General features: G+C 39.4%; 2 protein-coding genes across 2 annotated transcripts; both read left to right on the forward strand.

Annotated features, from left to right (window-relative positions):
- The first annotated feature begins 207 nt into the window (after window positions 1-207).
- LOC115079679 (protocadherin gamma-A4-like) lies at window positions 208-2847 on the forward strand. The gene has a single exon (XM_029583431.1). It carries the CDS (start codon window positions 337-339, stop codon window positions 2845-2847), a length of 2511 nt encoding a protein of 836 aa, XP_029439291.1. The 5' UTR covers window positions 208-336.
- A 2900-nt stretch (window positions 2848-5747) lies between these two features.
- LOC115079680 (protocadherin gamma-B1-like) lies at window positions 5748-8411 on the forward strand. The gene has a single exon (XM_029583433.1). It carries the CDS (start codon window positions 5937-5939, stop codon window positions 8409-8411), a length of 2475 nt encoding a protein of 824 aa, XP_029439293.1. The 5' UTR covers window positions 5748-5936.
- The last annotated feature ends 7550 nt before the right edge of the window (window positions 8412-15961 follow it).

Here is a 15961-nt window from a genome sequence, read left to right on the forward strand (position 1 = left end):
AAAATTGTAAATCAGCCTTGAGGCCAATAATTTTTATTTCTGCTGCTGTAGTTATTCATTGGGCCTCTGAGCGCCGCTGTTCACCAATCATGGTAGAAAATACAAAGAGAGATTCAGGAAATCCCATAGATCTCATTCACTAGATGCATTTAAAAAAATTAAAGAGAAGGTTCAGACACAGGGTCTGGACACACAACGGAATCTTAATCCTGCCTGTCTACGGCTGAACTGAATTTCGTTCTCATCGGAATCAAATACTGAAATATCAATATTATAAATCGAAGGAACAGAAAATTTGAATCGATTGTCGGAAACTGCGTGACGGCTAAATAGGAAATGGCAACTAAAGGAAGACACCGGGATTTCAAGGTTGTAGAGACACTCTGTTTTCTAGTGCTTGCTGTTTGCAAAATCGTTTTGGGACAGGTTCGTTATTCTATTCCTGAGGAGATGCAGAAAGGCGCTTTCGTGGGAAATATTGCAAAGGATCTGAGGCTGGATGTAAAGGGGATAAGGGATCACGCAGCCCGCCTTATTTCCGGAGGTAGGACTCAGTATTTTGCTCTCGATTTTAAATCTGGAAACGTTATAATTAACGAGAAGATCGACCGAGAAGAAATTTGTAGGCAAGCGAGTCAGTGCATATTAACTGTGGATATTATTGTAGAGGATACAGTGGAAATTTATGCAGTTGAAGTTATTATTCAAGATATAAATGATAATTCACCCATATTCCCTAATGAGGAAATAGTATTAAAAATCAGTGAATCGACAGCACTAGGAGCGCGTTATCTTCTTCAGGATGCGCAGGATCCAGATATAGGGAATAATTCTCTCCAGAGCTATCAACTCAGCAACAGCAAGTACTTTACCCTGGAGGTACAAACAGGAAATGATGGCGTGAAATATGCAGAACTAGTTCTTAAGAAATCTCTGGACCGAGAAGAACAGGCTATCCACTATCTCACCCTAACAGCCACTGATGGAGGGGATCCAATTAGATCTGGAACTACACAAATTCACGTCATTGTTCTGGATGCAAATGACAATGCGCCCGTTTTTAATCAATCTGTATATAAAGTGAATTTTTTAGAAAATGTTCCTGTAGACACTGTGGTGCTTACATTGAAGGCTACTGACGAGGACGAGGGTTTACATGCAGAAGTCACCTATATATTTAGAAAAATCACAGATAGAGCTTCTCAAATATTTCAGCTAAACTCTAAAAAAGGAACAATATCAATTTTAGAAAATTTGGACTTTGAGGAGTCTGAAGTATATGAAATGGAAGTTCAGGCCAATGATGGGGGAGGTCTTTCAGCCAAGTGCAAAGTTTTGATCCAGGTTATCAATTTAAATGATAACGTCCCAGAAGTCACCGTCACATCCTTCTTTAGTCCAATAGCAGAGGATAGTCCTCCTGGAACAACAGTTGCGCTTTTAAATGTCCACGACCGAGATTCAGGAGAAAATGGCCTTGTAACCTGTTCCATTTCTGGCAATTTACCATTTCAACTAAAGAAATCTTCTGGTAATTACTACAGTTTAGTGACTAAGCGAAACTTGGACAGAGAAGAAGTCTCTGAATATAACATAATTGTAACAGCCACTGACCAAGGTAATCCCCCTCTGTCTACAACCATAAGCATGCTTCTTATGATTTCTGATAAAAATGATAATCCACCTATCTTTGCTCAGTCCATTTACACAGTTTATGTAGCAGAAAACGTCTCTCCGGGAACTTCCATTTATACTACCAAGGCAACAGATTTGGATTCGGGCGAGAATTCTAGAATTACTTATTCTATAATTGAGGGTCAACTCCGTGAGGTCCCTCTATCCTCTTATGTATCCATTAATTCGGAGACTGGAGTAATGTATGCAGTACGGTCATTTGATTATGAACGGTTCAGAGATTTTCAAATTCAGATAAAGGCTGAAGATAGGGGTTCTCCATCCCTCAAAAGTAATATCACCGTTAATATCTTTATCTTAGATCAAAATGACAATTCTCCTGAAATCTTATACCCTTCATTTCCAACCGATGGTTCAACTGGTGTGGAGTTGGTGCCTCCTTCCTGTGATCCAGGATACCTTGTAACTAAGGTGGTAGCAGTTGATGCGGATTCTGGACAAAATGCCTGGCTCTCTTACATTCTCGTCACATCTTCAGAGCCGGGACTTTTCACGGTTGGACTTCATACTGGAGAAATCAGAACAGCCCGTTTATTTATAGAGAAACACTCCGTCAAGCAAACTCTGGTGGTTTCAGTGAGAGACAATGGTCAACCTCCCCTCTCTGCCACGGTTACTGTGACTGTAATGGTGACAGACAGCATCCAGGACATTCTTTCCGATCTGAGCAGCCTTTCGTCGCCCACAGACACGGAATCCAACCTCTCACTGTATTTGGTAATCGCTGTTGCCACTATTACTTGTTTCTTCTTTATTTTCATCATAGTACTTCTAGCCATCAAGCTCCGAAAATGGAAAGAGTCTCAACTCTTTGACTCTTCCACTGTTGATTTCAGTGCAGTTCCTACTTCTCAGTATGCAGGTGTAGATGGTGTCAGAGCATTTCTTCAGACTTACTCTCAGGAACTTTGTTTAACCACAAACTCTGGAAAGAGCCAGTTTAAATATCCCAATTCAAGTCCTTCAAATACGCTTGATGTCAACCAAGTGTCTGAGAAACAAGCATCATGCTTAATTACAGAAGCATTAAATATCAGTGATGAGGACCAATACCTCTTTCAGGTGAGCTATTTTTTTGGAACTCTTTTAAGGATTTGTGTATGCGAGTGTGAGAGGGGTGTTCTAAGATATATGAGTACAGTCTGTTTATAAGGAAATAATGTTAAATCATTACAATTCAGTTCTGTCACGTGATCTATACTAGAGAAAATGTGATAGAGACAGAAATCTTCATTGAAAGTAATATGCTAAGGTGCCCCTCAATTTTATGAATTGGAGAGAGCCACTAAGTCCGAAATTTCCACATTGCATTATTACACCTTGAAGCAAAGTTAAATAAAACAACAGTCTGGAATGTACAACTATCTCAATTTTATGATTTTCATTGTAGTAGGTCAATTGAAGCTTAACAAAAAAGAATTACTTGAAACATAGAATAAAAGATTTCCTGTGTCCCTACCGAAGTAGTGAGGGCTGTGTTCTTACTTTTGAGATATATATTTGCACTTGAGTTTACCTTGTTTTTGGTATAAGCATAAACTCCGGTTGGAATAAAGTAGCACGTGAGATTCAGGCAGTGCTGTCTGGATCATACTTGGAAAACTGCTATTTAATATTTACTAACAAGCCGTTAAGCCCGTTAAACGGGCATTTGTTCCAAATGCCAGCTAAGTGTTGTGTGTGGAGGTGTCCGGATGTGTACTCTTTCCCCCTCCAACTTCTCTCCCTTTGCCCTCCCCTTGCACTCAATGCTCCCTCCTCCAGCTCCCCTCTCCTCTTCTGCTGTCCCATCTCCCCAACCCCTCCCCCTCTCACTTTCCCACAGCTCCTCATCTCTCATTCTCCCAAAGTTCCTCCTTTCTTCCACAGGTCCTCTCCTGCAGCCCCTTCCCATTCTATCACCCGCTGGTCTGCCCCCTGCAGCCCCCCTCTCCCCTCATTCTTCCATTACACTCCCTTTTCCCTCACTGCTCCTCACTCTTCCTTATTCTCCCACTCCTCCTCCTCCTCTGGCCCTCCCCTTTCCTCTTACTATCCTCTTCCCCCTCCACCCTCTCTCCCTTTGCACCCCCCTTGCACTCAATGCTCCCTCCTCCAGCTCCCCCATCTCCCCAACCCCCTCCCACCGCTCCTCCTCATCTGTCATCCTCCCAATGTTCCTCCTTTCTTCCACAGGTCCTCCCCTGTAGCCCCTTCCCATTCTATTCCCCGCTGGTCTGCCCCTGCAGCCTCCCTCTCTCCTCATTCTTCATTACACTCCCCTTTCCCTCACTTACTCAGCACCCTTTTCTTCCTTATTCTCCCACTTCCCCTTTTCTGGCCCTCCCCTTTCTTTTACTATCCTCTTTTCCCTCCACCCTCTGTCCCTTTGCACTCATCTTGCATGCACGTCTGTCAGAGCCGCGGGGTCTCTCTCTCGTGCGCGCGCGTGCCTTGCCAAAGCCCTCACATGGCTCCATTTCCTCCCGCCGCCGCTCCGCTCTGACCGACGTGCTCTCTCTCCGTCCTTCAGAGCCATGGGTCTCTCTCTCTCTCTCGCACGCGTGCGCGCCTCGCCGCGGCACTCGCGCGGCTCCATTTCCTCCCGGCGCCGCTGTGCTCTGATCGACGTGCTCTCTTGCCTGCGCATGCGCGGTAGAGTTGCTCTCTACTGCGCATTTGCAGGCCGTCGGTCAGAGCCCATTTATAAGGTAGATATTCGGGAGAATGGAATAAACAGCAATACTTTTCATTTTGACAATAACACATTGCGTCACCTTGTAAATATGCAGGGATCACAAATTTCATAGAGAAAAACAGACACCCTGAAAAAATAGCAGAAATGTCAGATCAGGTTTAATATGGAGACCATGGGTCAGACGAGAAGGCAGGTAATATGCACTTTGGAGGAAGTATACTTGCTGGTTCTGACCAGGAAAAATACCCGAGAGTATTAGTTGCTATGATTAAGAGTAAAGCCAGTGGCCACAAAACCTAGAGACAGGTTGGTATGAATTAAATTGTGCAAATAAAACTGTGAAAGATGCCATTCTCCTGCAGGACAGGGCCATTGCCAGGTTACTTTTCCAGGATGGAATTCAGAAAAATGGAAATGAGATTTCACCAGTTTCAAAGGCATGAACTCTACATTTAAAGAGTTGTGGAATTAAGAAATATTTTGGTGTGAGAGATGGCAACAACTATTAAACTCTATAACTTAAAAAATGAAGGAAAAAAATATAATTATACTACAAAGAAAGCTTACATTAGGAGGAACTGTTTGGGGGGTTTTTTCCCCACTGTGTACATTTCTGGCTACAGAGGTGCACAATGTATTTTTGTCCTAATTTAACAGGCAGAAACTTCTTTAAAGTAACGAGAAGTAGTTTGAACTTGATGGATCTCTGCTTTTCTTTCTTCAAGACTTAGCAAGTAATTATGGAAACTGTCCCTTTATCTCTATGGATTGTGATATCTTTTATAGGATCAACAATAAAAGGGTTACAGTGTATGAAGAAACTAATCAAATTACCCCATAGATTGCACTTCCCTGTATCTACGACATAAACTTACTTGCAGGTAGTAGCAAGACAGTAAAACATTCAGTAGATTAGTGATAGCTCTACTCCATGATGAGATGCTAATAGTACTCCTTTAAAGCTGAAAATGTTTAAATTCTCGCTTACCTTAGATTTTTTTCATAGCCAATCATTTTTGCCTCGATTTCAGATCATTTTAAGGCACAAAATATAAACAAAAAACATGGCAAACAAATACAAAGACATAATTGGTATGTAATGTTAGCTGGATTTTAGTTGAATGGCTGGATACTTGCAATGCAAGAGACTTGCTCTCATCAGTTTCATAATAATATAATATCTTTGAACATCTAATTTACTGCTCTGGAAGGAATCTTTCAGTCAAATTTTTAGTACTAATCAACAAAAGAGATCGTTGGTCTTATTGCAGTTCTCAAGTTCAGACTCAGAGTGCCGCTGTTGGCCAATGCGGAGTCAGAGAAGAAGCTAAAGATCCATCAGAGCCTCCCTTCTCATTCCGCACTCTCGTACAGTATGGTTCGGAAAGGAAACGCTGAAGGAAATCACTCCACCTAAACAGAAGGAATCATCCTGTGTAAATTCTTCATAGCATAACAATCTGCATTTAAATCTCTTTCACTACAACGGCTTTTCATCTGATGTGCCCTGCAAACGGCAAAGACAGTCAAAATCTAACATAGTGGAAATCCAGCACCGCTGACAATGGCTGTGAGGAGGATCCGACCCTGCGAGACGGACTGGAGAGTCAGACGGCAAGTACCATTTTCCTTCCTAATTTGTTGGCTCTGTCGGTCGGTTTGTGGACATATTCATCATTATTCAGTCCCGGAAGAAATGGAAAAAGGTTCCCTTGTGGCAAATATCGCCATGGATCTGGGTTTGAATGTAAACAACTTAACCGATCGGAAACTGCGGGTTGTCTCTGGTACTAAAAAGCAGTATTTCCGTGTAAACTGGAATGGAAACTTATATATTAATGAGAGAATAGACAGGGAGAAAATTTGCCCAGATATCGAGATTTGCTCCCTTAACTTCGAAACGGTTGTTGAAAATCCTCTAAATGTTTTTCATATCCAAGTGAGTATCCTGGATATTAACGACAATTCTCCAAGTTTCTTCAGAAGTAACGTCCTAGAAATCGGTGAATTAATTATGCCAGGTACGCGTTTTCCCGTAGAAAACGCGCGAGATCCAGATATCGGAACCAATGCGATACAGAGCTATCAACTTGAAATCAATGAACACTTTATCATGGATGAGAAGGAAAACACTGATAATATGAAATACCTAGAGCTAGTGTTACAAAAACCTTTGGATCGGGAAAAGCAAAGTACTCATCATTTAGTTTTAACAGCAAGGGATGGGGGAGATCCAGTTAGAACCGGCACTTCATTGATTGTGGTAAATGTTATTGATGCTAATGATAATTCTCCCATTTTCAGTCAAGAGAGCTATAAAGTGAGACTTAAAGAAAATACACCAAACAACTTTCTTGTGCTTCAACTGAAAGCAAGTGATGAAGATGAAGGCACAAACGCTCAAATAACCTACCTTCTAAGGAACATACCAGACAGTTCTCATGACATTTTCACCCTGGATCCTGTAAATGGTGAAATCACAATTAAAGGGTCTCTTGATTTTGAAGAGACCGGGAATTTAAAAATCGGGGTGGAAGCAAGGGATGGAGGTGGCCTAGTTGCCCACTGTAAGGTATTGATAGAGATTATTGATGAGAATGACAATGCGCCAGAGATAACACTAACGTCCATCTCCACATTAGTACCTGAAGATTCTCCTCCTGGTACAGTAATAGCATTAATCAACGTTCATGACAGGGATTCTGGAGCAAATGGTGAAGCCATCTGTCATATCAAAGACCATGCTCCTCTTAAATTAATATCATCTTCTAGTAACTACTACAAACTTGTCACTGAAAATATTCTGGATAGAGAATCTGTCTCAGAATACAATATTACCATTATAGCCACTGACAAAGGGTCTCCTTCTCTCTCCACTATGAAAACTTTGCAACTACAGATAACGGCCATAAATGACAATATGCCCACTTTTGAGCAAATACCCTACATTTCTTACGTTCTTGAGAATAATTCACCAGGAGTCTCCATTTTTAGTATTAAAGCTTCGGATCCAGATTTGGAGCATAATTCTCTAATTACTTACACAGTAGTAACCACAAACGTTGAAGGAGTGCCCGTGTCTGCCTTCATCTCTATCAACTCAAAGACTGGAATTATCTACGCTCAGCGCTCATTCGACTATGAACAATTTAGGGAATTTCAGTTCCAGGTGAAAGCTGAAGACAGCGGAACGCCCCCTCTCAGTAGTAACGTCACTGTGAAGGTATTCGTTCTAGATCAGAATGATAATGTTCCTAAAATTCTGTATCCTTCACTCCGTTCTGATGGTTCCGCGCTCTTTGAGATGATTCCTCCTTCAGCCGAGGTTGGTTATCTGGTGACTAAAGTGGTGGCAGTTGATGTGGATTCTGGACACAATGCTTGGCTTTCCTATTACCTGCGACAAAGCACAGAACCAGCGCTCTTTAAAGTCGGACTTCATACCGGAGAAATAAGGACATCTCGTGCTTTTCTGGAGAAGGATTCTCTGAAGCAGAGAGTGGTCATTTTGGTAAAGGATAACGGACAGCCTCCTCTTTCCACCACAGTTACGCTGAACATGGTATTTTCGGAAAACTTTCAGGAAGTTCTTCCAGAATTAAGTAACCAATCCGCTGATTCGGATTACGAGTCGAATTTACATTTGTATTTAGTGACGGCGTTGGCTTTGATCACGTTTTTGTTTCTTATGACTGTTTTCTTGATGTTAGTAAAAAAGTGTTTAAGAGCAAAGAAGTCAACGGTTCTGAAATGCTTAAGCTCTGACCTTTGTTCCCAAACTGGCCCCAGCTTCCCATCGCACTACAGCGATGGTACTTTACCTTATACCTACCAACTCTGCGCAGCCAAAGAATCCGGGAAGAATACGTTTACTTTCCTTGAAGCAAATGAACAAAGAGAAATAATAAATAATCACAATTCAGCTGATAACGCTGCGATATTATTTATGAGCAGTCAAGATATCAACCTAAAGCGTGAGAATGATCCAGATCGAAAGGTGAGCAGATCCATTTCTCTTTCAATTTTAAGACAAAGCTGAACTTTGCTAGGACTGAGAAAATGAGAATTTGAAAAAAAGAGAGAGCGGGAGAGAGAATGGCTTTTGATGGAGGTAGGGCTTTCATAGAATTTTCGCCATAAGATTTTGAATCTGAAAATTTTAATTTGGAAAAAATCTGAGGCCAAGTAGAGGATGATGGGAAAAGAACAATGAGGGGAATGAGCATGTTAAATCTCTGTGGCTTTTTTCATTAAAAAAAAAATAGAGGTCTGTAAAATCTGGTGAACAGGATTTGAGCTCCAAGGAACAGATTAAAATATCCATGGATGTGTCCCAACTGCTGTATATTTTAGCATGAGAAAAGATATTGAAGACTTAATATTTCCAGGTATTTATTTAAACATTATTATCCTGCACCATAAGTGTAGCTATCACAGTAATTTAGAATTAAAAAATAACATTCCTAAAATATAAAAGCAAACCAACAAATAAAAGACATAATCACTCTCTTCATTGCTACACAAAAAACAAAAATTAAACCTACACCCTCTCAAATATTAGAAAACAGATAAGCCTTAACATGTTTCCATAATCTTTGATAGTTCAGTTCTGACTAAATTTAAATGACTTAATCAATTGGAAATTGCATGTTGTCTCTGTTGTTAAAAAACCCCAAAACAAAACAGTATTTCAATGTAAATTAGAATAGAACCATGTAATACTGACAGAATAGATAGGGAATATATTTGCCTAGATACTGAGATTTGAAATTTATTGAAAATTTATTGAAAATTCTTAAATGTTTTTCATATCCTAGTGACTTAACTGGATATTAATGATGATCTTCCAATTTTCTTCAAAAGTAAAGTGCTAGAAATTAGTGAGTCATATCTGTTTTAATGAACTCTGAATGCTATGTAAACAAATCTTGCTTATTAAAATTGTGTGCCCATATTCCTCAGATGCAAATAATGAACCAGAATTGTTAACAAAAATATCCCGTTATTCCCAAAGGGGAAAAACATAGATGTAAAAGTATAATAAATGAGCAACCTTATTTAAAAGATGTGGCCTAAACATGAAAATAAGACATTGCTCCTTCTCCTATATTTTTTTCTGCCCTACCTGTGCTTTCTTTCAAAATACTATTTTTAAAAATATATATTTATTTGAAATAAAGTGGATGCTAGTTTCTTTTGTTTTATCTAATTCCAAAACGTTTTTAAATGTGTGTCCAGTAGTACAAGAATATAAATATATTATACATTTGCCAGTAAATACTTTAAACCATTTTTTTCAATTTTTATGTTTTTCATATATCCATTTTTTTCAGCTCTCAGTTTATCAAGATTACTAAAATATGGAAAATTCAAATATACAGTATCCCATGAATATTAATTGTGGCTTTTTGGAAACCAGATCTCTTGTAGTCCTGGAAGACTGAAGTTGGTCATTTCTAATCTACCTAATTATTTGTGACATGTAGTATAGTCAAGTCAAGCCAGGGTCCTTAGAGGTGAAGGATTCAGAGAAATACATATTCTTCAGCTAATGCTGCAGTAAGAACCCCACGTGATAAAAAGAAAGGTTTAATTTTTTGTGTTTCATTTTAGTAACTCTAGTAGAATACAAAATAAATAATTATTGGCATTGAGAAAATTTGTGCTCTAGTTTCTACATATTTTGCTCATATAAAAAAATTATAAAAAGCTTTTAGAAAAAATATCCCTTGAAGAATACATAGTAACTGTTTCAAGGACTTATTTCAAACCTTTTATCCAGTCACCTTCAGACTTACTGACTAAATGCTGTAAAAATTCAAACCAACCAAAAGCATTTTCAGCACATAATGTGCCTCTATAGAGCTGATATGTCTTTTTGTAATTTTATGTATCACTACACAAAATGAACTGAAATCGGCATATAGTAAAACTCAGCTATATATGAATAGTTTTAATCAGAAGTAAATCTGTGTAGGATTTCATCAAAGTTTGCTTAGGATTTTTTTATTGCATGAAAAAATATGCTACAGATTGTATATTAACTTTGTCTATTGATCTATGTTTTTATATCTCTTGATATTTGTTCATTCACTCATCCTAAAATATTGGAAAATAGATTCCTAAATGAATAACCATGAAGACCTGACTATTGCGAAATTGTCTATTTCTAGGATATCTCATAGCATGGGATAATTGTACTTCATTTCTGTTTAATATATGACATTTCTTGCATTATTTCACAATGTAGAACATCAATTCCAGGTGTTATTACTATTTGATCATCTGTAGTCCTTTTGTCATCACTTTGGGCCTGTTTCTAATTTTCAGAACTAATACTATTAATGTTGTAACATATGGCGCAAGTCTTCCATTTTGAAGCCAAAAAGGAGAATGAGGCAAATAAATACCAGTATTCAGAAAAGCTAACAAATGCAAACATTTACTTTTGAAAGCTGGACCATTTATTGAGCAGGATCACAAAAGGTGGGAAATTGGCCAATGATGAGAGTATAATAAAGTATTTTGGCCCACCCTTGAATGAGTGCAGAATGCATTAATCACTAGGGATGTGAATCGTTTTTTGACGATTTAAAATATCGTCCGATATATTTTAAATCATCAAAAATCGTTAGGGCCACGATACAATACCAATTCCCCCGATTTATCGTCAAAAAATCGTAAATCGGGGGAAGGGGGAGGGCAGGAAAACCGGCACACTAAAACCCCTTAAAACCCACCCCCGACCCTTTAAATTAAATCCCCCACCCTCCCGAATGCCTTAAATTACCCTGGGATCCAGCGGCGGTCCATAGCTAAATCGGGGGAAGGGGGAGGGCAGGAAAACCGGCACACTAAATCCCCCTAAAACCCACCCCCGACCCTTTAAATTAAATCCCCCCCCCCAAATGCCTTAAAGTACCCTGGTGTCCAGCGGCGGTCCGAAACGGGCTCCTGCTGTTGAAGCATGTTGTCTTCAGCCGGTGCCATTTTGCAAAATGGCCACCGCAAAATGGCGGCGGCCATAGACCAACACGATTCGACCGCAGGAGGTCGCTTCTGGACCCCCGCTGGACTTTTGGTAAGTCTTGTGGGGGTCAGGAGGCCCCCCCAAGCTGGCCAAAAGTCTCTGGGGGTCCAGCGGGCGTCCGGGAGCGATCTCCTGCTGTGAATCGTTTTCCGTACGGATAATGGCGCCGGCCATACGCGGACCGCCGCTGGACACCAGGGTACTTTAAGGCATTTGGGGGGGGTTCGGGAGGGGGGGGGGATTTAATTTAAAGGGTCGGGGGTGGGTTTTAGGGGGATTTAGTGTGCCGGTTTTCCTGCCCTCCCCCTTCCCCCGATTTAGCTATGGACCGCCGCTGGATCCCAGGGTAATTTAAGGCATTTGGGGGTGGGGGATTTAATTTAAAGGGTCGGGGGTGGGTTTTAGGGGGTTTTAGTGTGCCGGTTCACGATTTTAACGATTTTCACGATATTCTAAACACCCAAACGGCAACGATACGATTCCCTCCCCCTCCCAGCCGAAATCGATCATTAAGACGATCGAGGACACGATTCACATCTCTATTAATCACCTTATTACCCTTGGGTGATGTCTATTCCATGTAGAAAAAATGAAGAAACTGCACTGACCATAAACAGACCATAAGATTAGTGTGAAATAAGATTACTAAGCCAAAAATTCCTGCTCACATTTTACTCTCCATGCCACCTTGTTTGCCACCTTGTTTGCATATCCCTTGAAACACTTATTCACCTTGAAATACAAATAAATGGAGTAATATCTGGCACTCATATGTATGCAAAATTTTGCTAATTCCTGGGTAAACATTGCCATCAATGGCTTTGGAAGATACACATCATTATGTGCTACACTCTTTACGAGAAAACATGTATGCAAAATTCATTTCTACTATCACAATATTTAATATTCTAGCTAAAAAGGGATAACACACCCTACTCAGATGGTTAAACCCATCTTTTTATGAATTTCAGGAGGCACTACTCCACTTTCCCAATAGCATAGTGACAAGACACTGCAGATAAGTTTAAGCCAGGACAAAATAGTAGTGGAAAAGTAGAAATAAGGTTAAAAGGGGCCTTATCTGTCCGAATGTGATATATGGATTGCAAGATCTGAGGCAGCATGATTTCTAAGCTGATTAATTTCTTTAATTGAGTGACCAAAGAGTTGGACCAGGGGAAATCTGATGTAGTATACCTTAATTTCAGTAAGGCATTTGACACAGTTCCATGTAAGTGACTTATAAATAAATTGAATACTCTTGATGTATGCCTTAAAGTAACTAATAGGGTTAGAACCTGGGTGAATGGGAAGTGAAAAAGTGTAGTAGTAAATGGAGTTCACACTGAGGAGAGTGGTGTTACTGGCAGTATGCCATAGGGGTTCAGTCCTTGGATTGTGTGTTTTTTCCAACAAGGCATATGGATTGTCAGGAAAGGTTTGCCTTTTTGCAGATGTTACCAAAATTTTCAAAACAGTAGACAAGCTGGAAGGAGTGGAAAACATGAGGAGGCATCTAACAAAGCTTGAGGAGTTATCAAGAGTCTGGCAGCTAAAATTTAATGCTAAAAAATGCAGCATCTTGCATTTGAGCTGCAAAAAATCAAGAAAGCAGTACAATATGGGGGTGAAATTATTCTAGGCATGAAAGAAAAGTGGTATCTGGGAATGATCATATCTGATAATGTTAAGGTGTCTAAACAGGTCAATAAGATGATACCAAAAGTCAGAATGGCAGTTTTCCTGCATAGGAAAAAGGAATGGTCAGCAAAAATATTTAAAAGAAGAGGTAATATTGCCCCTATGCAAGTCACTAGTGAAACTTCATTTGGAGAACTATGTACAGTTTTGGAGACCATACCTTAAAAAGGATTCAAACCAGTTGGAGTTGTTCCAGAGGGTGGCTATTAAAATAATCAGTGGTCTTTGTTCTAAAGCATGTGGGGACATACTTAAAAATGTATAGCCTAGAGGAAAGGTGACATCATCACACTAACGGCAGAGCTGGTAAACGACGCCGTTACATCGGGCAGTTAAGGGGGGGCAGCCTACTAACATCAGGAGCCCTCAGAGGCAATCCCGGGCTGAAAAAACAAAACAAAAAACTGAATAATCGCCATGAAACTTACAACAGAGGGAGTCCTCGGAGAAGATTGGACCTGCCCATAGTGACATCATCACGCTAATGGCAGAGCCGGTAAACGACGACGTTACATCCGGCGTCGCGCGCCGAAGGGGCGCGACAAAGGGGCTTTCCCCTTTGTGCTCCCCTTCGTGCTAACCGTCGTGCGTTTTGTAAAATAAGTTTAGTTAAGTTTATTATTTAATTAACCTTTATTAAGCTGTCTAAAAAGTTTGCTTTTATATTTTTCCAGTACTAGATGTTCAATGTATTAGACTAAGGAATTGTATTTCCTGCTTGTTCAACGTTCACTGTAAACGGGCCTGATTTGCATTTTATGCAAGAAGGTCGGTATATAAAAATTAAAAATAAATAAATAAATAAATAAATAAAAGGTGGGATAGGGGAGATATAATAAAGACATTTAAAGCTACAAGTTTTCCATGCCATAGAAGTAGGCAACTTTCAATGAAAGGAAGCTCTAAAATGAGGGATCATGGGATAAGGGTGAAAGGGATAGATTCAGGGGTAATCTAAGGAAATATTTCTTTACAAAGATGGTAGTGGATGCATTAATAGCCTCCCTGTGGAGGTAGTGAAGACAAGAACTGTATCTGAATTCAAGAGAGCATGAGATAAACAAAGAAGATATTTGAGGGAGTGATAGGAATTGTCAGGATGAATAGTTGGTTTTGATAAGATATGGCTATCTAGTCTGCCTAATATATGCATATTGTGGCAAGAGTTAGGAAACTTGGCTAATACATCTGCTCTATTAAACAACAGTCAAATGAGACCTGAATGTTGTGTTCAGATTGTGATCTGTTATAATTGTAAACCGGAGTGAAGGCTACTCTGCTCTACCTCAGTATATAAAAAAATGCTAAATAAATAAATAAATAAATCTGAATGCTTACATTTCCAGTGGCTTTCTCGCTCTTTGCAACAATCGAACCCATATGAGTACAATCAAGAGCTCCAATGACATTAGAGAACTAAATAATATCAAACAAGCCATTTTCCACCTGCTTTCACCCTTGTTCAATACAAGAATATTAGATGTAGTCAGGAATATGGTCAAAATGGGCCTCTATTTAAGAATTAATACACCTGATGGCAGAGAACTGACTGATGCCAGTTATATCTCCTTACCACGCTCTGGAAGGCTCCAATAACTAGATAAGTCAAAGCTGTCCTCGCTCTCACGTCAATGGACAAATTGTGAGGGGGATCAATACAGGGCACTAAATAGCCATGGAAATTCTCAAGGAGCTGGGAAATGAGAATTAAAGTCAATCTGAATCTACTCAGAAGCATTCTCTAAGTTAGGTCCTCTGAATTTTCCATGTGATTAAATATTTGGTGCAGAAGGTCTAGCATCTCCTGAAATTTACATAAAATAATAGATGCACTTTTAAACCATTGAGGTGTATCTCAAATGCATTTTCATTTTGGTTAGAGCAAGTGGAAAGGAAAATTCCATTATCCTTGTATCCTTTTATATAGGCTGCTGTAAATTATGAGACATGACCACAAAATGTCTTTTGGCTGTGCCAAGTGACCACCCTACTTCCTCCAGCTAGTTCCCTTAAATTATTAATGGCATAGGCAGCATGACCATCTCAGTACTGTCTCTTCTAAAGCAATGAGAACAGGTGCTAAATCTAAACAAAAAAACTTGTTTAAAACCCCAATGCTCAAAATTATTTTCCATTTGCTATATATTTGTGGATACTTATGTATTATGTATGTACTTATGTGATCTGCCCTGGACAAATTTTAAATTTGGAAGTTGCAGAATATAAGTATTTTTAACTAAATTAAATAAATATGATAAATTTAATGGATCTGAGAATTAATCACAGTAACTCAGTCAGAATGTGAATATATATTAGGCCCATAATATAAGACAGTGCAAATTTATAAGGTTGTAAATATGTGATATGACATCACTTTCTTATTTCTATAGCATTACAAAATTATTTCTCTCTCTAATTTAATAATTTGCTTAATGAGATAAGTAAACCTCCATGGAATATAGTTGATCTTTGATTTAGTGAATTCATTTATAATGAATTTTCTAATAATATACAGAAGGAAATCCCTTAATTTTAATGTACTTGCTTTGTATATAAACAGATCATAATCTTTAGTAATTAGGCTTCTTGTTCTATTTAGTATAATTTAAGAAGTTGCAAACATAATTCAAGGAGCCTATCTTTCAGAACTTGCACAAAGGGGCACTCTTAGAAGGGATGAATTAGGGCAATTTCCCTGAGCCACATGCTTTCAGTGGACCTATAATCACCAGATAAACCCCATCTGCAGGTGCTCTGCTTGGAATCCCTTCTCCTTCATATCTGCAGGCAGGTCCAAATTCCCAGCAGCTTGAGCACAGGAAGAAGACCTCAGTAGGAGCAAATATATTCACAGAAGA

The sequence above is a fragment of the Rhinatrema bivittatum genome, chromosome 18 (assembly GCF_901001135.1).
Source record: "Rhinatrema bivittatum chromosome 18, aRhiBiv1.1, whole genome shotgun sequence".
NCBI lineage: Eukaryota > Metazoa > Chordata > Amphibia > Gymnophiona > Rhinatrematidae > Rhinatrema > Rhinatrema bivittatum.